General features: G+C 38.7%; 1 protein-coding gene across 1 annotated transcript in view; it reads left to right on the top strand.

The window, feature by feature from the left end:
* PLCB1 (phospholipase C, beta 1 (phosphoinositide-specific)) overlaps positions 1-24,345 on the top strand; it is a 756,841-nt gene that overhangs the window by 659,731 nt on the left and 72,765 nt on the right. The window contains 4 exon segments of the mRNA XM_012639238.1: positions 9,683-9,759; positions 9,868-9,957; positions 10,439-10,496; positions 11,100-11,186. Coding sequence (XP_012494692.1) covers positions 9,683-9,759; positions 9,868-9,957; positions 10,439-10,496; positions 11,100-11,186 — 312 coding nt within the window.

Here is a 24,345-nt window from a genome sequence, read left to right as displayed (position 1 = left end):
GTACTTTTTCATTTATTATTATTAGGAGGATGAGCAAATTAGAGAGTATTAAGTATGCTTATATAATCATTCACCAACAGTTATTGAAGACTTGTTGTGTTCTACGTACTAGTAGAGGGATTCAGTGTGGACGAGACCTAACTATTATTCCTGCCCATAGGGGCTTAAAGTGGTTAAGAGCACAGCTCTAATGGACATATTAATAATTACTAATAGTATGCCTATCTTTATCAGTTAGTTTGGTTACATACAGACACCCCAAAATTCATTGGCTTAAAACAACAGCCATTTATTTATTTAGCTCATGATTCTGTGTATCAGCAATTTGGACTTGACTCAACTAGATGGTTCGTCTAGTCTTGGCTGGGCTCACTCATGCATCTTTGGTTCAGCTGCCAGTTACCTAGGGGTTCTGCTCCTGGAGGTTGGCTGACTATAGCTGGGTCAATGCAGGTAACTGACCCACTGTCTCTCCCCATTGAGCAGGCTGGCCCAGGCTGCTTCAAGTGGAAGTTGGATAGGATTCCAACTGAGAGCAAGTGGAACTGTGCAAGGTCTCTTGAGAAGTCCTGTAACTTCTTTCTCATTCTGTTAGCCAAAGTGAGTCGTAAGACTCACGCAGAGTCAAGGGTTAGGGAAATAGACTTTATCTCTTGTTTAGAGCAGCTGCAAGTCGCAATACAAAGAATGTGGATACAGAGAGAGAATTAAAGCCATTTTTGCAAAAAATCTATGCATAGCCCTCATCATTTGGATGTGAAATTCAATAAAATAATTCATGAAAACTTAACACAGTTCCTAGAATATATAAGGTCATCATTCTTTACCAAAGGACAATTTGCACAGAATTTAAAGTGAGGAGACCTGACTTACATTTTAAGTTATGTAACTTTAGCTAAATTAGCTAAATTATTTCACCTCTTTATCTGTATTATCATTTCTAAAACAAAAAGTTGTACAAGTACACTTATAAAGTCTCTCCCTCTGACTGTCCTGCTCATTTCCCTTAAATTATAGAATCTAGACATGATCCAACTCAGACATATTAAAATAATAATTAGATATTTTAGTTTAAAGCAAAAGACTGTTCAACTTTGGTTTTTTCTCTCTTTCTGTGTACACAATATATGTCATAATATATTCTATGGTACTATTTAGGAAAGATTAAGGAAAAAAAGCCAGTCAACAGAACCATACCCAAAGGTAAAGCAAAGAATAGCTTTGACTTGTGTCGACTTAAGGAGACTTAGGGAACAGAAGAGTTCTACCGTAAGGAAAATTCCAAAATAGAATCCTTAAATCTGATCATTTAGTTTGTGCCCTCTGGAATTATAGGACTCATGCATTCCATCTGGCAAGTGAGGAATGCTGAAATGGTCTATATTGCATTAAGTAAAAAAGTAGCTGACATACTGTGGTGTTTATCTTCTAGGCCTGGCTTCCAAACTGTGGAGAGCTCATGATTTATTGCCCCAGATTAGTTAAAAACCACAAGACAAATTTTGTCTCTTATAGTCAGGGCTCCTTTGCTAATTATTTGAAAACATTAATCTGAACATTATTGCTACCTTCCCACATCCGAGGGATAATATTTATTTTATTTATTCTAAATTAAGTGGCCTTGACATCTCTTAGAATTATGAGGCCTCATCCTAAAATTTTAGTGGTTTGATTGTTTTTTATTGATATTAGATATAATAATTAGATATAATTAAACATGGTAATTAGATATAATAATCTAATTATATCTAGATATAATTAGAAATAATAATCTCATGTAATTTAACCAGATGCAAATGTTTTTTCATTTTCTTTTATTTTAATTAAGAAATCCAAAATTGCATCATTGATGATTCTACACTACTTTTCGATAACTCTTGCAAATACTCTTGCAAATTAGCATTTATAATTACAAAGGACTAATTCCTTGATCTATTGTAAATTCTTACTTAAAGCTATGAACCATTTTAAGTGAAACTTCTTTTACCATAAAAGTAAATATTTCATGACCATAAATCTCTACTTTTTATTATTTTCAGAATATTTTTAAACCATTGTTGGATTCTAAAAACACACTTGTAATCGTAATTTTATAATTTATCAAAGAAACTTTTGAGATAATTTAGTTTTATACTTTACCGATGAGGAAACAAGACCCAAATAGTTGCGTGGCACAACCCAAGCATCACCTAGGCTGATGAAATACCTAAACTACAGCTCTCTTTATCAAATTTCTTAATTGTCCAAGAGTTTTAAAATATTTCCAGTTGATAGCCTCATAAAAGAATACCAGAAATATCATTCAAGGAAGTATATTACATTGACTCATGTACATCTCCCAGAAAGCTAAAAGGCTGGCATTTTACCTTGGCATAACTTGAGTGAAAAATAATTTTAAATGTTATGGGTTCATTAGATGAACTTATTTATATTGAATAGGAATCTGGTTCAGACTTTTACTTTCATTTATTTCTTTGTCCAGCAAGGAAAAAAATTACAAGAATCGTTTAAACATTTAGATTCAAATAAGCAACTATAAGTTCTATTTAGCTCTGGAAGTTTAAAAAAATAATAATTTCATAGGCATGAAAGAGTATCTCATGAAATGATCAAGATGGCTACCCTTTTGGTAAGACTTTCTCTTCCTTGTGAAAAGAAAAAGGAACGAATGGAGATTATCCACTCCAGGTGTACAGGGCCCTCTCTGCTCACAGTTGGGCCATCAATACTAGCAGAATTCTGGCACATTGTAGTTGCTTGGTAAATACTCACTGAGTGAATGAATGAATATTTCTCAATTTGAATGGCCAGTTCACAGCCCAGTATAAACACCTACCTTGTTTTTTAGTTGTCAGTAATGTGTCTGTAGATCATTACTCAGTACAGATGCATCATAAGTCAGTTCTTTATAGAAGAAAAACAAATGATATAAAATGAAAAAGAGTGGATGCTTTGACTAGCAGAAAAGAAGGAGATATCTTTTCTAGATATTAGTGGAAGAAGAAGGAGAATGTGTTGCGCCTGTAGTGTGAATATTCTATACTTGGCTTTGTGCCCATTTTCCAAAATCATCTTTCTTAGAAGAGACTCCAAATGTACCAATTTCTGCCCACATATTTTTTTTTATCCCTTTTGAGTTAGAGTCAAGGAATTATTCTCTCCCATGGAAACCATTTTCTCACTCTCAAATGACCAAACCAAGTGAAATTTAGCATGGAGTTGAGAATAAGCATGAAATTATATTCCCTAGGGCTTGTCTTTTAACTCCTTAAAAGGTTTGGAACATTTAACTGGGAGAGTTGTCATGAGTGATAAAAAAAGTAATTGAGATGTGTCTATTCCTTTGGGGAAGAAAAAAGAATCATACTAAAAGTTAGAATTAAATGTATACCCTCTTGGTTTATTTCCTAGGAATTCAAAATTAATCGTTGCTTCTTTTCTACCTTTAATAGACAGTTTACTTTCAGTGAGTTTTGTAACTAATAAATGATTGAATGGTTCTTTGAGTAGAGCCTGCTTGCTAATAAATACACCAAAAGTTAGTATGCTTTGCCCTTATTCAAAAAGCACTTTCATTACTGTATGAAAAATCACTCTTCTGGGTCCTATTTTCACATCTTCTCATGCAATAAAAATTCAAAACCCGAAACTCAAGAGGTTTCTCCATCTTATTTGGGGATTAAGCAGAGAAATTTTTCATTTCTGTTTTTTTTTTTTTTTTTTGTCAGGATTCTCTTGATTGCAAGCAACAGAATCACATGTTGGACTAACTTAGGCAAGAAGACTGTATACTAGAAAAAGGACATATCACATAAGAAAGGATTGACTGTCCAACACCACCCCTGCTTCTGCTTTTTGATGCATATTAGTATTATTCTTCCCAAAACAGCGAATAGGCTTCCCCTTGTCAGGACATAGAGGCACCAACCCCTTCTGAGTTTTCTTTCTCCATTGACATGTAGGAAACAAGCTTTTCCCCAACCTAACAAGGTTTTCCCCAAGATGATTGGGAAATCTTGCATATGTTTTTGGTTAAGCTTGCAACCAGAAATCTGACCAAATGATTGGTCAAGCTTGCAACCGGAAGTCAGAGTATAACTAACCCAATTTGGATCAAAGCCTTCCCTGGACCAATTACCTTGGCCAAAGGATGGGAGTTAAACAACACAGCAGCTCCCACCAGGAATTGCTAGGGAGAGTCAGTTCTCAGAAAGCATTGGAAGTTCCTCCCAGAGAAGTAGTACTGAGTAGAGAAAACCGTAGGTGAGCGTCAAACCCTCTCTTTGTAGAATAGGGAAGAGATAAGTTATCGATGCACATATATAATCCCGTTTCCAATTTAATGTGAGTTTGACAATAGCAGCATTCTATAAACAAAAATCACACTATTAATCATTCTGCCTCCTGCAACTTAAGTAGACTAAGTTTAAATGAAAATAATAAATGATGTATGGGCAGAATAACACTAAGAGTGATGGTCTTTGTAAAAAAAAATAAATAAATAAAATAGCTGAGAAGGGCAGAATATTACAGGGAGGGCTCTGTAGTAAGAGAGTGTTGGGAGAGACCAGGAGGAACTGAGCACAGTGGAAGGGCATTTACATATTTGTCATATTAAACACAGTTGTCCTTTTAAAACACATATTCTCTGGAATTCTGTGGAAACACTATTTTCATTACTTGCATGCAAAAGCCACATTTACAAAAAATATACCTAAAACAGCAATTCAAAATACTATTAAAAAATTTAAAAGAAAAAAAACACACCTGGATTTCACATTGAGGCATATGTTCCTAAAGGAACAAACTTTAGCTTGTTAAACACCAAACTATATAGTTTTAAAAGTATTTCCAATAAGGCAGCCCATGATTGGATGTTAAATTCCATAGGTATTACTGAGGTTGGGGTCAGTGTAGTTTTGAAACTTTTAAGGTTTCATTCACAATCATTTTTCAGTGCCTATTTTGTGTAGAGCCTGGGATTCCAAAAAATTATTAAGAAAGAGAGATTGCAATGGTGACATCCTTTTGGGGAGCAATAATAAAGTATATACAAAAGGTAAATATCTGTTAATGATATCTTATAGAAAAAGCCAACTTCAGGGACCAAGACCTGGAGTTATCTGGGTAATCAAAGGGGAGAGTCGCCAGAGGCTGGTTTAGAAAAGAAAGGGGCTGGTATCCACTCCCTTATCAGAAGCAGTTAGAGCAGCACAGTTCAAGGTAACTTTCCCCAATCATGGGAATGGTCTATATCTGTGCTGGCTCCCCTTCACATGGCAATATCATTGAGATAGAAGGATAACATGAGAAAAAGTATAAAAGCATATGAGCGCGTGGATAGTTCTGAGAGCAAAATACTGCCTAGTTTATTGGGTATGATTAATGCTAATCCAGGAAAGGAAACTTAGAGCTGGAGCATACATAACATATTTGAGGACAGAGGGCCATTTAAGTTTTTGGGACATATAAAAAGGAAGAATGTCTGGGATTGAGTGGAAGGAGTGAGGAGAGGCTGAGGTCAGGGAAGGAATCCTTGCCTAGTCCAGACTGAAGTTAATAAGAATCTGCACTGGAGTGCTGTTAACACAAAGCCATGAGATCTGTGATAACAGGGAGAAATTAACAAATCTCCATGACTAACAATGTGGAAAGTACGCAAGAGGGAAGTCAAAGGTAATACACAATTTTGAGCTGAATGATGTATGTGATAAAAATGGGAAAATGCAATGGCTGTCTTCTGTGAGAGACTAATTCTAAACTTGCTTATAGAAATGTTGACGTAAACATGGTGGCAGGCCATCCTGCACTGGAGTTGGCCAACAGGTAGTCGAAGATGCTGAACTGAATTGAAGCCCCTAAGAGAGTAGAAAACAGAGTGGCTGTGGTAATTCCTGTTGACACTGAAAATTAGAAAAGGGAGTTTTGTATGGGAGTGGTTGGCAACTGGCACCCTACCAAGACAATAAAGTCATTATTCCCAAACTGTGTGCCAAGGCACCCTCAGGTACCACATAGAACTCCTAGAGGCATAGTGGATAGTTTACACTTTTGAAGGAAACAGAGCAACATCTGTTGGATATGGTGTGAACTATTAATATTAAATTGTACCTTACTGTTTAATAAATAGAATTGTTCTTTTATTTATTTTAGCCTAAGGACATGATAAAAAATAACTGAGATACTAAGGGTGCTATGAACTGAGAAAATTTAGGAATCTCTGGAATAATAAAAGTTAAGTCCTGAGAAATAGCCAATAGGTTTAGTAACAAGAAGGTTTTTATAATCTTAAAGCAAAATCAGGTGAATTCCAGTGGTTGGAGCAGAAGTGAGATGGTGACATTGAAGAATGTGGGGTTGGGGTGCAGCAGCTTTGGAGGCACCAATTTTTCTTCCATTTTAGGGATAGAAGTGAAGGAAAGTTCAAAGGTGGAACAAGAGTTCAAGATTCTGGGACCATAAGGAATATGAAGATGTATTTTTATGCAGAGGGAATTTATCCAATGCAGATAGGAAATGTGAGACGGGAAAATGAAATGGTGGATGGATTAGGTCCTGCTGCAGGGGGAAGAAGGCAGGGTGGAAGGCAAAGGCAAGAACCTTTCTCTTGGCAGGAAGGGAAAGTAAACCAAGTTAAGGACCTACAACAAGGTCTGTTAGGAATTGCACGTGTGTTTTCCCTTGAAGCATTCACAACTAGCCCAAGAGAGAAAAATTTTCCCTGTTACAGAGATGAAGAAGCTGAGTTTGGGGTAATGAAGAGAATGCAGATAAAGTTCTAAAGATCTTTTGAGACGGAGAAGAGAGAAGTTGAAATGGTTTCTTCTAGATTCTCTCCATCTTCCTCAATCATCTGGACAGTGCTTCTCAGACTCTAATGTGCACGTGCATCTCCTGGGAATCTTGTTGAAATGCAGATTCAGATTAGTTGATCTGCGGTAGGGCCTGAGAATTTACATTTCTAATGTGCTCCCTGGTGGTACCTGTGCTGCTGTTCATGGACCGCACTTTGAGTAGCAAGATCTGGAAAGCCAGGACATCAGCTCAGAGTCTCTAGAACAGTGCCAGGTCTCAGTAGGTGCTTGACAAATATTCATTGGATTGTGGTTGAACTGAATAGTTTAGATGACACGTATGTGCTGGAAACAAAGAAGGAGGGAAGTAGTTCTACAAAGGGTAAGAATACGTGCAGCAGCAGGTCTGAGGGAAGGCAGAGAGCTTCTGTAGAACCTGGAGGGAGTGCGGTGCTGGCACTTATGTGTGGGCTGACACCAAATCAAAAAAGTCAGAACTGAGTGGGCAGAAGGACTAAACTCAAGTTTAGTCTCTTCGCTGCATGGATGTCGATGTTGCTAAGGATGAGGGCAGTAGGTAGGTGGAAGGGAAGCAGTAAATGTGAACAGATGCTGGCATAGTCGAGAAAATATGAAAATATTCTGGAGTTGGGTGAATGATGGAGATGAGAACGTGGAAACAGAAGTATGAGTGTTATTGAATTCAAAAGAGTTGCTGGGAGACTTAAAAGTGGCCTGCAAAGTGAGGGAGGGTTCACCAAAGACCCCTCCCTGCCAATGCCGAGTGTGACAAAGCACCCAAATCACCAGGAGAGATTCTGAGAATGGTGGTTCCCAGACTCTGCGCTTAGACATTTGGAGTCCACAGGCCCTGGAATCTGTATTTTTAAGAAGTTCCTCCAAGTGACTGGATGTTGCAGCCAAGGTGAGGGATTCCTGGATCACCTTCTCTAACTCCCTGAGGTGAATGAAAGAGGAGAATGGCCCTCTGGGGAAGGGAGGGTGCCGGCAAGAGGACACTTTCCGCTAGAGTAGAGGCATTGTGTTGTAGGACTCCCTGAGGAAATGGCCAGAGTCTTCGCATACTGGAATTTTACATCTAGACAGTTTGATAAATGGCACAACTACAAAGTAATATCTCATGATTTCTTTGATTGTTATGGTCATGATCAGGCAATCTCTTTTGAATGATCAAGTAGGCTTTCTGCTGGCCCAAGCTCCAGTGAATATTTGTTCAGATTTAATCCACTTCACAGATGAATGCCTCAAATCTCATGTTAATTTTAAATGAATGTGGATTCTTTATAATTCTCTCATGAGCTGTGGAGCCTGACTCGTCTGGATTTGTGCCCAGCTCTGCCGCTTACCAGCTCTGTGGCCCTGAGCCTGGAACTTGATCCACGTGTGTCAATGCGTCCATATGTAAAACAAAGATAACAACATCGACCTCACAGGGCAACTCTCAGAATTAAATACGTTAATATTAATACGTGTGAAACTCTTTAAACTGTGCCCAGCATATATAAATTATCAATGAAATTTTGCTAAATTATGATGATATTGCCTTGTCACTATTATAGCTACCACTTAATCGTTTAAGACTAGTCAACTCACCTGCTTTGTATGTTTTTGGGAAAGAGACTCCCCATCTATGGGAACCAGAAGTGGGGCCTTTCAAAGAAGTCCACATCATCTATTTGGTGCTTCGGTAGGAAGGGTTGAGTCTAGTTGCTACAGCGGCCTGAGCAATGACAGAAGGTCCTGTTCCTCATGTGGTAAAAAGAAAGAAGTTGGCAAGCAAAATTACCTTCATGTAATTGACAAGTATTTATTGGGCATCTATTGAATGTTAGGAATTGTCTGGAGTACAAAGGATATGAAAACATAGTCAATGCTCTCTGGAAGTTTGGTTCAATAAGAAAATAGATGCAAGACAATGAATAATTGTATTCACAGTGAAGTAGTCAAAGTTCAATGACAAGGCTGGGCATGATGGCTCACCCCTGTAATCCCAGCACTTTGGGAAGCCAAGTCAGGAGGATCCCTTGCCACCAGGAGTTTGAGACCAGCCTGAGCAACATAGCAAGACCCCATCTCTACAAAAAAATTAAAAAAAAAAAAAACCCTAGCAACTCAGGAGGCTGAGGTAGGAGGATCACTTGAATCCAGGACTTTGAGCTTGCAGGGAGCTATAATGACACCACTGCACTGTAGCCTGGGCAACAGAGCAAGATCCTGTCTCAAAAAAAAAACAAGAAAAAAGTTCAAGGGCAGCACGAAAGAGGATTTCTGATGTTCTTTGTATCAACTGGAAGTTACCCACACAAAGACACAAACATCAGTTCCTAAGATGAGTAACTCATGGCATCTTTGAAGCAATTCAACAATGAAGAATTGTAACTCACTCTTGATTATAACTTACATTTGTATCATATTCGTTTTTATTTTAAGCTTCACAGTACCTCCAAGAGATAAAGGCAGTGATAATCCCATTTACAATCAAGAAAATGTAGGTTCAGAAAATATAGGCCCTTGCCCTAAATCACACTTTTAATAAGACATAGAGTAGAGACTGGAACCTGGTCCACACTGTTAGTTGTCTTTGAACTGAGCCAAGCTGTAGTAACTGCCCCAACAATCTGTGAATTCTGTTTTACTCAAAAGAGATAATAAGAATAATTTCATATTAAAATACACAAGCCTAGATTATGTCATGGTTCTAAATTATGTCCTCATTGCTAGTATTAGATGTCTGGCAATTTTAACTTTTGCTAAACATCCATTATACATTTTCTAACTGTAGATACTGTTGTTTGGGGTGGGTGTGGGAGGGAGGAGGCTCTGTTTGTGATCATGTAAAACAGCAATCTGGCATTTTCTTTCCCCAGCTTATTCAAAAGTTGACAGATGTTGCTGAAGAGTGTCAGAACAATCAGCTAAAGAAGCTCAAAGAAATCTGTGAGAAGTAAGCTTTCATTCCCATTACAATCCACACGTGTATCTAAATTTATTAAACACGAATTCCTATTTGATTTTCCTCTTTTTCCCCCATTTACTTCCATTTTGACTTCAGAGAGAAGAAGGAATTAAAGAAGAAAATGGATAAAAAGAGGCAGGAGAAGATAACAGAAGCTAAATCCAAAGACAAAAGTCAGATGGAAGAGTAAGTAGAAATCACTTCCTCTCCCTGACATTTTACCTGGAAATTATTTTTTTCTGTGTATCAGAGCAACAAGTTCTTAACCACACAAACGCCCCTCTGAAGTTTCTCCTCTAATTAACCTTTCGAAAGATCTCTTTCATAAGGTTTTTTATAGTGAACTATCAAAGGGCAGTTCAATAAAGATTTGAGGCGCACCCAGGGTCTTTTGGATGAAGAGTAAGCAAAGAGCTCCCCTCAGGGAAAGGCTAAATCCTCACCTCCCACACCAGGCAACCTTCCTGGCATTTAGTGAAAACAGAGCTTGTGCCTTGGGAGGAAGCTGACCTTTGTCGAGAGGCTGGAGGATTGTTTCTTACTTTTAATGGTATTAATAATAAGAATGTTTGAGATTCGTGTAAACTTTCGTCTAGAAGATTAAGGGTCCCATGTTTGTTGATTCCAGATGAGATGGTGTAATGATCTCTTGGTCATTTGCTTTTAGGGAGAAGACAGAAATGATCCGGTCATACATCCAGGAGGTGGTGCAGTACATCAAGAGGGTATGTGGGTTCACCACTCTCTCTCCTTTGCAAACCATGTGTGAATATTCAGGGAGCTCATTGTGAGCTTCCGGAAGGAAATGCCATTTTGCCTTGTTGTATTTCTTTATCGCTAGTGCCCAGCAGAGTTGCTGCACAGCGTGGGCACTCCGTACTCAATGCTTCTGCAAGGTGAATTGCAAACCACTGTATAAAAGGGTTCGTCTAAAGGTAGAATCATTTCCACAGTCAGGAGCCCAGAAGCATGGTGTGAAGGGGAGTTTTCCCAAAAGAAACTTCAGTTGTCATCAATGGTAAAGAAGATGGCAACCTCCCAGGGCCGTCTTTCTTATTTTTTTTTTTTTTAAATTTGATGTTAGGGCAATGTTCAAACACTTACAAAAATGTAAGAACAGTGCAGTCCACTGAGCACCACCCCCTACCTCTGTGTTCCCATCACCCAGCTTCAACACTGACTACAGTCTCCTCTATTCGCAAGGGCAGTTCTTGACCAGAATATCAAACCAACTGTAAGCCATAGGTCTGAAAAGCTTTCAATTCTTTCTGAAAATGTGCACTTGAACATTTAGATGAAAATGACTTTCCCTATCACTTTTCTTATAGTTAGAAGAGGCACAAAGTAAACGGCAAGAAAAACTCGTAGAGAAACACAAGGAGATACGTCAGCAGATCCTGGATGAAAATCCCAAGGTAAGTGGAATTAAATAATAATGCACAATTATTTTATTTTATTTCATTTCCATTCAGTAAGAATAAAACCTTCCTAGTTCATGTAAGTACCTCCCAAACAGTCTCAGATCAGTGCTCACCTGTGAAACTCACATGTCTTTCTCAATGAAGGTAAAAATGCAGCAATATTCAGTAAGCATTTCTCATCCACTGGTGAGCTTTTAAAAACTGCAAATGCACAGAACCCACCTCCGGAGATCTGGCTTAGTTAGACTGGTCTTGAGGGTGGCTCAGGCACTGGTATTTTTAAAGTCATCACTCCCGCCCCCAGCTGATTCTAGTGTGCAAGATGGAGAATCAGAGACTAAGTAAGCAACATCCTTACTTCAGTTCTAAATATCTGATGCAATGTTGCAATGCCAGGTTCTGTCCAACAGAGGATGCTCTGAACCAAAATCATCCTGATTTTTCTCCAACAAAATATTCTCATAAATCAGGAGAAAAAAAAAAAAAAACAGATCTTCCCCACCCCTCCCCCCACGGTAACAGTTTATTGGGGCTTCGCTTTAAAATTATCTTGTGCTCATTGTTTGGTTAAAATTAATTGTCTCATGAATGTCAACTTTAAATGAACTGAATATAAATCAGATACTTTCAGGTTAGCAAATATTAATAGCATCTCAGTCTTAAAACATTTCATCCATTTTGATTCATCACTGAATATTTTTCTGTTTGTGAAAAATGTGTTTTTCCATTTTCCTGCCCTTCTGTCTGCAGTTTAAAATATCTACTCTAAAAAACACTGCCATTCCACACAAGTATTTTTTGAGTCCTCATAGCTCAAAAGTATTAGTTTTATTTCATTGTATATTCCATTCACCAATTTAGTTCTTACACATTTCTTGCGGCTAATTCTAAATATATTTTCATGGTTATTTCTGCTCTTCTGCTTTCATATATTTATTGTACAGGACATTTATTTCATATTTTTGATTTCTAAAGTTTTTAGGCTTGGCAATATAGATTCTCAAGTAAGAATTAATAAATTACTTAGATATGTTGCTAATTCTTATGCTTCTCGTATAAATATACAATTCCGATATTCTTAGCCATCCTTAGCGGTGAGATATTTAATTCAGTCCTTAAGTGTATGCAGTTTATAGTTTTGTTTGAGATGTGTCCTTTTATGAAAACCATAGCTGTAGAATTCTTACGATGGACACAATAAATACTGGCCAATCTTCTGACTCAATGATATAACTGGATTCCTTGGGATTTCCATACCTAGATTTGCCAGAGCCAATAGGAAAAAGTTTATGTGTTCAAAAGGTGTTAGAAACAACTCAAGAACCCAACTGCCTGTGCAAAGAAACCATGCCTTTGTGGTCCTGCTCAACTCTGAACTGATCCGTTATAAAAATGGATCTTCTGCCTTTTTCTGGACACTTCAATGAGATTTATTTTAACATGGTGAAACATTGCTAATCATGAGCTGCCTTGAATCTGCTACAAACATCCCAATGTGTATTGATCACTTTGTAGCTACTGACTCATTACAAGAAGAATCATCTTTCGAGGGGACTTTTTAATGAACTGTCTCCATAACCTCATAAAACATTTGATAAATGTGCAGTTCACTTTTTCTCTGATGCTTAATTTGTCTTTGTTGCTTCTTAGAACACAAGGTTTCTGTTTTAATTTCGCTCATCATCAAGAGAGAATTCCAGGAAGCTTTAGGGCATTTTAATTCATTCCCAAAGAACATTTCACCATGTAGCTACTGGCTCTCTTTTTTTTTTTCCTCCACCAGGGAAATATAGACTGATTTTCCTCATTTCCCCTCTGACATCTTTGTAACAGGGTGAGTGACTCATCTCCCTGCATGAAGTTAGTCTTGTCAGACCTACCGCTGGGCTCTGAGACAGACTCCTGAATGTGGCTGGTATTTCCCCCAGCGTTCAGGAGAGAAAAGACTAACTTGGGGATTGAAAGTAAACTTTTTTTTTTCTTAAATGATTTATTTGTGTCTCTAATCTTTGGCCACTAATGGGGAAATGTGGATTCTCCCTGCCAACACCTACTGGGTCTCCTAGAAGCCAGACCACGGAGTGGGGACTGGCTTCCTTGTAAACTGTGTTTTGTTCACTGTCAAGTCTTGATTGACTAACACGGTCGTTTGTTTATATTTGTTCTATGGAAGAAATCTAGTTTTAATTTTTATCAATTTAAAGAATTGCCTTTTTAGAAAACATAGCTTCCATTGTTGAATATAATTTTCCTTCTGGGCAGTACCAGGACATGGGAACCATTTTAATTCCCTTTGTCCACGGTCCGCTTATTTTTGAAATTTACTTTAATCCTACAGACTTTTAAACACATAAAACATTTTTATTCTATGTTATACAATCAGTGTCCATTTAGATTTGTCTGTATATTCACAGCCTTCTTTGCTGTATGTTCTTTCTTGTGTCTCAGACGGTCCATTTGGGGTCATCCTCTCGTACTTCCTCTGGAAGTTCCTTGCATGTGGTCTACTGGTGATAAACTCTTCGGGGTTTTTATTTTTGTTTTTGTCCAAAAATGTCTTTACTTCTTTAAAGTGGATGAGAATCTACATTTCCTTCATTCTGGAATGATATTTTCACTGGGTATAGAATATTATGTTGGCAATTATTTTCTTTTGGCACATTGATGATAAAATTCCACTGTTCTCTAGATTCTATTATTGTTGATGGGAAGTTAACTGTTAGTCTTTTAATGTAGTTTTTTTGACAATAATTTGTGTTTTCCCCCATTTAACTTAATTTAGATTTTTTTCTTGTATTTTATGCATTTTTTAAATAACATATCTATATATGTGTTTGAGGTGGCTGAATAGATAACTCTCATCAGTTCTGTAAAATCTCTCAATTACCATGTAAGCAAATACGGCTTCTGTTGACTTTTTTCCTTTCCTTCTAGGACTCCATATATATATTTGCATATAAAATAAAATGGACCTTCTTACTCCATCTTCTCTGTCTCTTAACTCTTTTTAGTATTTTCCACCTTTTTGTCTATCTCTGCTGCCCTGTGGACAATTTTTTGCTGACCCTTTTTCTAATGCACTAATTCTTTGTTTAAACTGCTATTCTACTCATCTACCGGTTTTTAATTTCAGGTTTTGTATTTCATTTTACTTCTATGTGCTAATTTTCAAATCTACAATCTGTATGTCCTAGCTTATAGCAGAGAAGCTTCCTGTGAGATTCCTCCCTCTGGGCAGGGCTCAGGTTTTGAGTGTACGCTCCTCACCCTTCAAGGCTGTCAAAAGATGAACTCAAAAATTCCAGCAGTGGCAAAAAAAAAGTGAGGGCAAAAGCAGCTTCCAAGCTTATTACCTGTCTAGGTTCAATGTCCCCTTCAGTTTGGGCCTGATCATTCTTTAAGTTTTTGTGGTTCTTAGAGTGTTTAAAGATAGCTTAATATCGTACCCAGCCTTTTTAGTTGTTTTCAGTGGGAAGCATGGTTCAAATAACCTAACCAGCCATTACCAGGAATAAAGTCTCCACATAGTGTTTCTAAAATTTTTGAATTCGTTAACATCTGTACCAGTCTGGATTCAACTGGAGAAGCAGAGCCAGTAGGAGATCGCAGGTGTGTGAGCTACAGGGAACTGGCTTATGCCATCGTGGTGGCTGGCTATGCGCAGTCATCACAAGGCTGCCCCTACTTTCGATGCTGACCCCCAACAGCCAGCCAGTCCAGGAAGGAAGATTACGAACAGGGATGGCTGGAGTAACAGAAGCTGAAACTTTTTGTCACAGAGTTGAACACACACACACATACCTGGCCCAGGAGTCAGACAACTAAAACGAGACCCAAGGCGAAAGGGAAGTGGTTGCAGACCCAGCTGCTGCCTCACAACAACCAGACGAATCGACAGGTCAGCAACAATGCCTACGTGCTACAAAATGGCTGCTGCCTCCCTCCTCAGCCCTCCAGCTCTTGGAAGAATCCCCCACATCACCCACCATAACAGAAAGGGAACTCTGGGAAATGTCAGTCATCTGAGCCAAGTGGACACATTAAAAACCATCACTATTATGTAGAAATTGGAAAAAATTTCTTATTTAAAAAAAACCATTCCATTTCTTTTGAAAAAATAGGTTAGAGGATTATAATATAAACGTACAAACAAATCTCTAGAGCTGAGAAGAGACTGCCCCTTTTGCCTGCATGGTACTCGCTAGGATTTCTGTTGTCTGTTGGCCTCCACGAAGCAACTGAGTTTGAAACTTAAACAAAATTATAACTTAGATTCACCTGGATGCTATTGATTCCTCCACCTTTTCTTTACCTCATCAACTTTCTTTCCCCTTCCTTTGTCCATATTTTTCTTTCCTAAGAGTGAGAAAACATGGGAGTATGGCGATGGATGTACTGGATAGAGGGCAGGATCAGAAGAGAATTCTCACCACCTGCTAGAGTAGAGGTTTATGTGTTGGTGGGGTTCGGAGTCGCCCCAGCAAACACTGAATTTAACACTAGGAATAGGATGAGACGAGGTTTCATCCCATTGGCTTTTACCTGCCCGCCTGGCACACACACAAAAAATCCACACAGTAATGAATGGAAAACCTTTTGAGTTTACTGCTGCTTCTCCTTCTGTGTGCCTATCATCGTGCATGATTTATATGAATTTTGCTAATACTAATTAGATTTTTTATTCCCAATGTATCTCTAGTTTTTGTTGTTGTTTTTTAAAGTCCGGCTTTGTTATAACTAAGTAATGAAAATATTCCAACACACACACACCCCAAATGCTTTTTAAAGCAAAGAATGTAAAAATTTAATTGATTTCCAGAAACCCTTATCAGATTTATCTGTGGCCTTCAACATTTTGAGGGAAGGGATGGCCAACCTGAAACCAACAGAAATATAGTCATCCCTCAGGCATCTGTGGGGGATCGGTTCCAGGATGCCCAGCAGATACCAAAATCCACGGATGCTCAGGTCCTTAACATAAAATGGCATAATATCTACATATAACCTACGCACGCCCTCCCGTATACTTTAAATCATTTCTAGATTATTTATAATACCTAATGCAATGTAAATGCTATGTAAATGGTTGTTATACTGTATTGTTTAGGGAATAATGACAAAGAGCAAAAGTCTGTAATGTTCATTACAGACACAACATCTGTTTTTGTTTTTTTTTTCCTGAAAGTTTTGATCCAGGTCTGGTTAAATCCATGGATGTGGGTATGGAGGATTGACTGTATTTACCTACAGAAAATCCAAAGAGGAAATCTATTAGGTGCTCTGAAATATTTGATGGAGCAGTATGTGGAGACCAGAGACAAGGCTGTTGCAAAAGGGGAGATGTAGGACCACTGAGCTGAAAAAACACGGAAGAAAGTTTCATTTCCAAATAAGAGCAAGAATTACATTCTCTAGTTTCCACGTATGTTCCCTAAGGCCATATTAATGTAATAAATCGACCCCTTGGAGTCCTAGTTATACATTTTCTATCAACAAAAATCAACTGACTTGTGTCTGCATTTATTATAATCATTAATTGAGGTTAATCTTTGAATTGGACAAGGTCTTTGAATTTAAACCTGAAACCAAACCTCAAATAATAGTTCCATATTTCAAAGAGTCACACACACATATACACACTAATACACACATTTATACCACACACACACACTAAATGATTGGGGGGAAGCTTAGTAGGTTTAACCATGTGGCATCAAAATGGATTGTGCCCTAGCTAATGATGCTAGTAGCACATGGAAACTTGTGCCAGACAGAGTAGCCAGCAGCATGTACATGTTTTTGGTACATATAAAAAAATAGGAAATATGTTTTCTTTTATCTTTGGTTGAAAAGGATTTGTTTCCTTTTCCTTTGTGCCTTACATATTATCCCAAAAAAATTAGCTCTTAGATTTTGGGAAATACATAATGAGCTGTTACAATTCTTAAGTTTCTTATTGGGTCCTTGTTTTAGGTGTAACTAAAAAACCCTAGGACTTGAAAAATACTATAAAGCAGTTAAGACATCTTTATAATTGCTAAGGTACCAACTGCAGCACAACCACCTTAACCGAGGCCACCTTTATCTCTCACCTGGATGTCTAAATAGCCTCCTAACTGGTATTCCTGCTGCTGCTTGTATCCACTCACAGTCTATTCCCAGCATGACAGCCAGAGTCATCCTTTTAGAACATAAATTAAATCAGGTCACTCCTCTGTTCGAGACCCTCCAATGGCTCCCGTCTCTCTTAGAACAAAAGCTCAGGAAGTCCCACATGCTCTCATTTCACTTTGCTGCATCCCTGCCTTTCCTCACTGACCCACTCTCTGCTCAGGCCATACTGGGCTCCTTTCAGGGTCCCAACAAGCCAGTCTATTCTCACCTTGGGCTGTTTCCTCAATTCCTCAGTTCCTTGTAGGGACTGTTTCCTCATCCCCCAAGTGTCTGCTTGGGCAATTCTCTCCTGTCTTTCAAGTCTTTGCCCACATCCATCTTCTCAAAAAGGCTTTCTAGGACCATTTTATTTAAGTTTGCAACCCCCCTCCACCACTCTCCCACCCCTGCCATCCTCTCTCCTTTTTATTTGGCTCTATTTTCTGTTTTTCATGGTATCTATCACCTTCTCTCATTAGGTCATATACGTCTTTCCTAAGTGTGCCTTTCAGCGTTGGTCCCTCCCCATTAGAATGGAAACTGCACAAGGTCAGGGGCTTTGTCTATTTTGTACAGTGATGCTCACTGATGCTCCTGAGTTCCAGACACTCACCAACAATGCCTGGCACGGGGTTGGTGTTCAATGAATATTTTTTGAATGAATGATTCATGTAAAGGGCTAACAAAATTAACATTGTATATTAAAAAGTAATTATCTCTTTTTGGGGGAGATAAGTAGAGCCATCAAGCCCAGATTGATGGGGCTGCACTGTCCAACTGAACAAACAGCTGTCAATAATTCAACACCAGCCAAGGGTGGTGGATCACGCCTATAATCCTAGCACTCTGGGAGGCCAAGGTGGAAGGATTTGCTTGAGCTCAGGAGTTCAAGACCAGACTGAGCAAAACCAAGACCCCGACTCTACAAAAAACAGAAAAATTAGCCAGGCTTAGTGACACGTGCTTGTAGTCCCAGCTACTTGGGAGGCTGAGGCAGGAGGATCCCTTGAGCCCAGGAGTTTGAGGTTGCAGTGGGCTACCATGACACTATTGCACTCTACTTGGAGCAACAGAGCAAGACTCTGTCTCAAAATAATAATAATCATAATAATAATAATGATTCAACACTGTCTTTTCTCAAGTTTCTTGATGGTAGTGAGATTTTGTAGAGATTTTTTTTTGAGAATTTTCAAAAGTAATAGTTGTGATCATATTTAATATCTAATCCTTGTAGAGAGTGGGGGAGAGCCAAGGAGAACGTGACACCAGTTCCATTGCATTTGTGATAGGCGGGTGCCTCAGCACACGGGTGCTGTCGGGGTAGATAAAAGCAGTTGGAGGTGCTAAATCTCTATTCTAGAAGGCACTCCGAGAGCTCTCCCAGACAAATAATTGGAAACACCGGGTGACTTAGAAATCACTTTCATTGCCACAAAAATGACAGCCTCCCTTTTTTTCCCACACAGGGGGACGGTTCCTCCTCATTCTTGTCGGAAACTTGCCATGAGGATCCCTCTGTTTCCCCCAACTTTACTCCCCCCAACCCTCAAGCTCTCAAGTGGTGACCACCGCCCCTCTGGCCAGGTAGGACTGGATGGGAGGGCTCGCTTTTGAGAGAAGGGTGGTGTGTGACCATCCGGTTTTCAGGCATCAGGGACTTGCTCCTTTGTTCTTCATCCTTCTTCTCTCTACATTCCCATTTTTTTTCCTGCTAAAATTGCCAGCCCTGCCCATGATGCCTTTCTCATCCTTTCCTGGCTTCCTCTGGTATTTCTTTCTTCATCATTGTGCTCTCTATTTCTGGTACAAATTTCATTCTTCCATATTGTCTTCTTTCCCTTTCTTCTTTTCGATCCTCTGTCTGCAAAATTGGCTTCTTTTTTAATCTTGATCTTTCTCTCTTGTACTCAAACTATTCTTCTCACTTTTGAAACTTTTTTTTTCTATTCTTACTTCTCACTGAACTGTTTATCCATGGTCCTATTATCTTAAAATCCAATGGTATCAAATTAAATTCTCAGGGCGTCTTCTCAACCTGCTCCTCACAACTTACAACACCCCTCCTTTTGAAAGTTTAGCAAAACTCATTTTATTCCCACATGGTATTTTGAGTTAAGGGGACAGCTCAGGATTTCCTGATTCTGTGGAAGCAAGAGCTCGGAAATAGCTCACTAATAAGGATGCTTGGGACAGGGGCTATGGATTGCTGAGCAAACTTCAGCTTGAAAATTAGAGAGGACTTCAACTTGCCAGAGGAGATGCATCATGAAAACTATTGTATTCCTTTCCCTAATAAGAAAATTGGCCTATGCCATCCCAAAGGGTGTGCATTTCATGGAGAAAAGAGGCATTCTTATGATTATAGAGAAAGCAAACTTCTATTCTGATGTTATGAACTAGAGTTTTACAGTGGGACTTATAGTGTTTTTGTCTTCAAACTTTTTGATCTGTGAAGCAATATAATTTAGAAACATGTCAAAGAATTACTGAAAACAGCTCTTTACTGAGATAGAGGTCTAAGTTCTTCTTCCTCTGCATCAGTTACTCTAGCTCAGTGCTTTGCAAACCATGATGGGTATGTGAATTACTTGGACATCCTGTAAAATTGCAGATACTGATCCAGAAGGTCTGAGTGGGGCGGGAGATTCTGCATTCTAACTATGTCCCAGGAGATACCAATGCTACCACATTTCCAATGGACTGCATTTCAACTGACAAGGATCTAGTACATTCCTACCTCCTGGCTTAAGCAGCTGGAAGAAGCTTTAAGCTGTCTTCATGATGTTTTATTGTATTTGAATTTGTTGAGTCAATCACAAGCTCAGCCCTTTGACATCTTTTTATTTTCTACTGACTGTAACGTTAGAAAGAGAGACACAGGGAATGCCATTTGAGAACATAGCCAGAGCTTGGCTCTGAATTCTGGTCATGTCCTCTCAACGGTGACAATTTTGTTTCTATGTGACCTTGTTATATTACTTATTGGAAGGTGGGGCAGAGGAGGGGCATGTAATATTGATTTCCAGCTTCTATAGGAAAGCATCAGGGAGACCTTGAAAATGCCTTTCTCATTTGGATATAAATGTTAAGACTATTTTTGAAATCAATTATGAGCATCATTGGATTTTGTTGTTGTCATTGCACTTATAACTGGCCTGGTAGTTTTGAGAGCTATTGTGAAACATTTAATACCACGAGTAGACCATAGGATTTTCTCAGAGGATGCAAATGACAGCAAAGCTAAGAACATATAACTTGGGTGGGGTTTTTCAAAATAAATGCAATGAAGACACAAATGTTACATTTTTGTTGATGTGCTCTATTAGGCTTGTGATAGTCTGTTGACAATTTGTATTTTCTCCAGAATGTCAGCTGAGCTTCCCACTGAGCAAAAATATTTATTTTTAAAAAAGATGCAAGTCTTCCCACAATACCTGGAGTTTAAAAAAAATTATAATCATATTGTTCCTTTTTTTGGGTCCTGTTAGCTTTCCACATGTAAGACGTTACTTAGGTTACATAAAAATAAACCAGTTTCCCACTTTTCATGGTTAGGTCTCGTTGCTAAAACAGGAAAAAAAAAAAATCCCATTATACTATTTTATATTTGAAAAAAGAAGAAAAAGTTCTTTTATAGAAGTGTATACAAAATAGATTTCTGTGCCAATTTCAACGTTTCCCCAAATGTTTTTTGTGTTCTTGCTCTTTCCTTAAACATTTTCATTCATACACTACAGCTTAAAACAAAATAAATGAATAAAAAGCAATAGTACATAAAGCTATCATGCATTTGCCAAAAAATTATTTTTTATTATGATAGAAGATTGATCCCAAGAGTACTCGTCACATAAATAGTTGGAATTTCACATTTTATTTGTGAGTACAAACCTTCATTGATTAAAAAAATATATTCCTTGTTATCAGCTAGCCACTAATATGTGAAGTTGAATATGTGAGTTATACTCTATTTGGTAACTTCTATTTTTTAGTGGCTACAAATCACTGTAGAACAGGATTTAAAATAAACAAAAAAAAGATGTTTGCTCATTTTGTGTGTATATGATCCTTTAGATAAAGAGCTATAGAATGACCAATTTCTAAAAATTCCAAAGACATAGTATTGGAAAATTATAAATGTATGCCAATATTTATTAAGTGCCTTTCCTTATTCGAGGATACACCAGTTTCAATAGAGAGTGCTAAAGAACAGAAAACATGGTTCCTATATGCTTTAAAATAATAGAAGTCAGTTTCAGGCCACAGAAGGACACTAAAATTTTTTTTTTCTGAAAAATGATGATAAAAACAATAATAGTTAGCATTTATTGAGCACTTCCTCCATCATCAAGCATCTTTAAAGTACATCACATAAATTATGTTCTTATTCTCGTCATTGTACACTTGAGGAAACTAAGGTTCAGAAGGTTAATGAACTTCACAAACGTCATTCAAGAAGCGCCAAACCTAGGACACGCCACATGTATTGTGTCCTTCTGCTTTTTTAGTATATATCTGAAGCTACGATTTTTTAGGATCTAGATGTCAATGTGTGTGACATCTCTTTCTCGTGTTGACGTGGATAGGCAAGCAGTAAGGGCATACCACGTGTGCCCAGTATACTCACCTGGAGAGTGGAGAGACCACCAGCTGCTTTGTTAAAGGAAGCATGTCTCTGTGAGTGGCCAGAAGGAATAGCGACCAAACGAATATCCCAAACGCTGTTTGCTATGCCGATGGCAGCCCCCAGCCTCCACAATATCTCAGCTAAACCCTGCCCGGGATTTAGCCCCCAAACTGATCACAACAGCAAGTGCGGTTAAACATCACGGACCGCGTGTTCCCATTGCTCAAAATCACTTGTTTTTAACAATTGCCTTGGAGAAGAACATCTCTGAACACTAGATTTTAGAAAACCTCCAGCCCTGTGAAAACAGGACTCACCTCCAGGAAACCACAATTGGCCGCAGCTTCTATCACTGAGAGGCAGGCCGCGGTTTTCTGCGTTTATCACATCCCGTGGGGAGGTAATGCCGAGCCGAGGGGAAGGGGACTCCCGGGAAGGCTTTGGCATAACCTTCCCTGTCCGTGGCTGCTGAAGAGTCGCAGCCCCCTCTCTACAGCAGTGGGATTGAGGAAGGGCCCACCCACCCTCACCTCCCCCCAAACTTGGCTTGCCACCCTCCTCCCTTCTTCCCTGCTTCCCTGCCATTCAGCTTATGTGTCAGTGCTTAGTTCAAACCCAGGAACACAAAGGGTTTGCATCCCTGGAGATCGTCTTGTCCTCTCTTCTCTCCCCACTCTCCCTCTTACGTCCTTCTTTCCGCACCCAGCCCTAGAACAGCCCTCTTGTCCACTAAGCCTACTTCTGAATTATACAAGAAAGGGGTTAGGGTATGAATTGGGGTTTGCAACGAGCCTACTTTTATTTGTTAAGCAATTGTTTTCCATTTGGATTGCATCAATTCATTCAAGTAATATTTACTAGGCCCTAATGTGTACCCTGGAGGATACTAGAAAATTTAAAGGAACGTCCTAGAAGAGAAACATCTGCTTTTAGATTGTATTTAAGTCTCAGCCATAGCACAGGAAGGGGCTTCTCTGGAGCGTGTGACAAATGATCCTGTTCTCCTTTATCTCTGGAGTTAGAGTCATGGGGACAGCTTTGGGCTAAATTATGAAAGATTTAAACGAGGCATGAAGAAAGTTTTCTGAGAGTAAGGATATCTAAATACCTAAATAGATTCCCGAGGGTTGTCGTGTGTGTCTCTCTGAAGATCTTTATACGTGGAGACAAGGAAGCCATCTACCAGCAGAGGGTTGTATACGACCGAGTGACCTTTTTATGATCTCCTTGGAGTCTGTGAAGGATATGATTAATTAAAGTCAGAAATTTGTCACTAAAATAATAGTTATGAGATCCAGAGAATTCAAGGTGTTGAAGGACTCATTAAATAGGGTTGCATAAATATCATGCTGAAAGATTTAATGAGTCCATAGGGTCACTTATAGAACAATGGAGCAGAGATGGCCTAGAAAAAATAAATTAAAATCGATATTGTGCTTCCGAATTAACAACTATAGATTGCTATATTAACACCTGAGAGATGAATTCTATAATTATACTTTAATGATGCATGTTGGTGTTCTCATCATGAGGAAAATGAAAATTGCTCACTTTCAGGTTTTTACTTGTCAATAATAAAAATAAATTTGCATGGATGAGTTTATTTCTGTGGCCTCTGAGAACCATGAATGCTTTAAGTGGCTGCAGTTGAGTAGTGGGTTTTTTGCCTTTATTAATTCAACCAATAATTACTGGATACCCACCACATAGTAGGTGCTAGGGAAAGAAAAAGATGCACTCCCCCACCTTCAGTTCATTACAATCTAGTATAGTGCTGTCCGATAGAACTTTCTCCAGGGATGGAAATTTTCCATGTCTGAGTGTCCAATACAGTAGCCACTACCCACAGGTGGCTATTAACCATCTGAAGGGTGGCTAAGGCAACTGAGGAATTGAACCTTCGATTTTATTTTAATTTTATTTAAATGTAAATATAAATAGCCACATGCACAATCTTCATTTCTAATGTGTAATCCACCATTCTGTGAAGGATTGCACTGGGACCAAACAGCTATGATCATCATTATGTTAGACCTGTTTACCTGGGAGGAAGGGCTGACACAGGCTTGGGGAAACCAAGGAAGGCTTCCCAGAGGTGGCAACCCTTAACTAAGACCTACAGGAGCAGACAGGAAGGAATTACTCATGATATTATGAAAAAGTCTGAGATGCAAGTATCTTATTACTCTTGTGGAACTGTCTGTAATGTCATTATTTACATGTTGTGTTAGTCTGCTCGGCTTCCGTAACAAAATATCACAGCCTGGGCTACGTAAACAATAGAAATTTATTTTCTCACAGATCTGGAGTCTGGAAGGTTAAGAGCTAGGTGCCTGTGAGATTGGTTTCTGGTGAGGCCGCTCTGCTAGACTTGCA

The sequence above is a fragment of the Propithecus coquereli genome, unplaced genomic scaffold (assembly GCF_000956105.1).
Source record: "Propithecus coquereli isolate 6110/MARCELLA unplaced genomic scaffold, Pcoq_1.0 Scaffold139, whole genome shotgun sequence".
Classification (NCBI taxonomy): Eukaryota; Metazoa; Chordata; class Mammalia; order Primates; family Indriidae; genus Propithecus; species Propithecus coquereli.
Note: the sequence above shows the minus strand (reverse complement) of the source record. Positions and strands in the feature narration are given on the sequence as shown.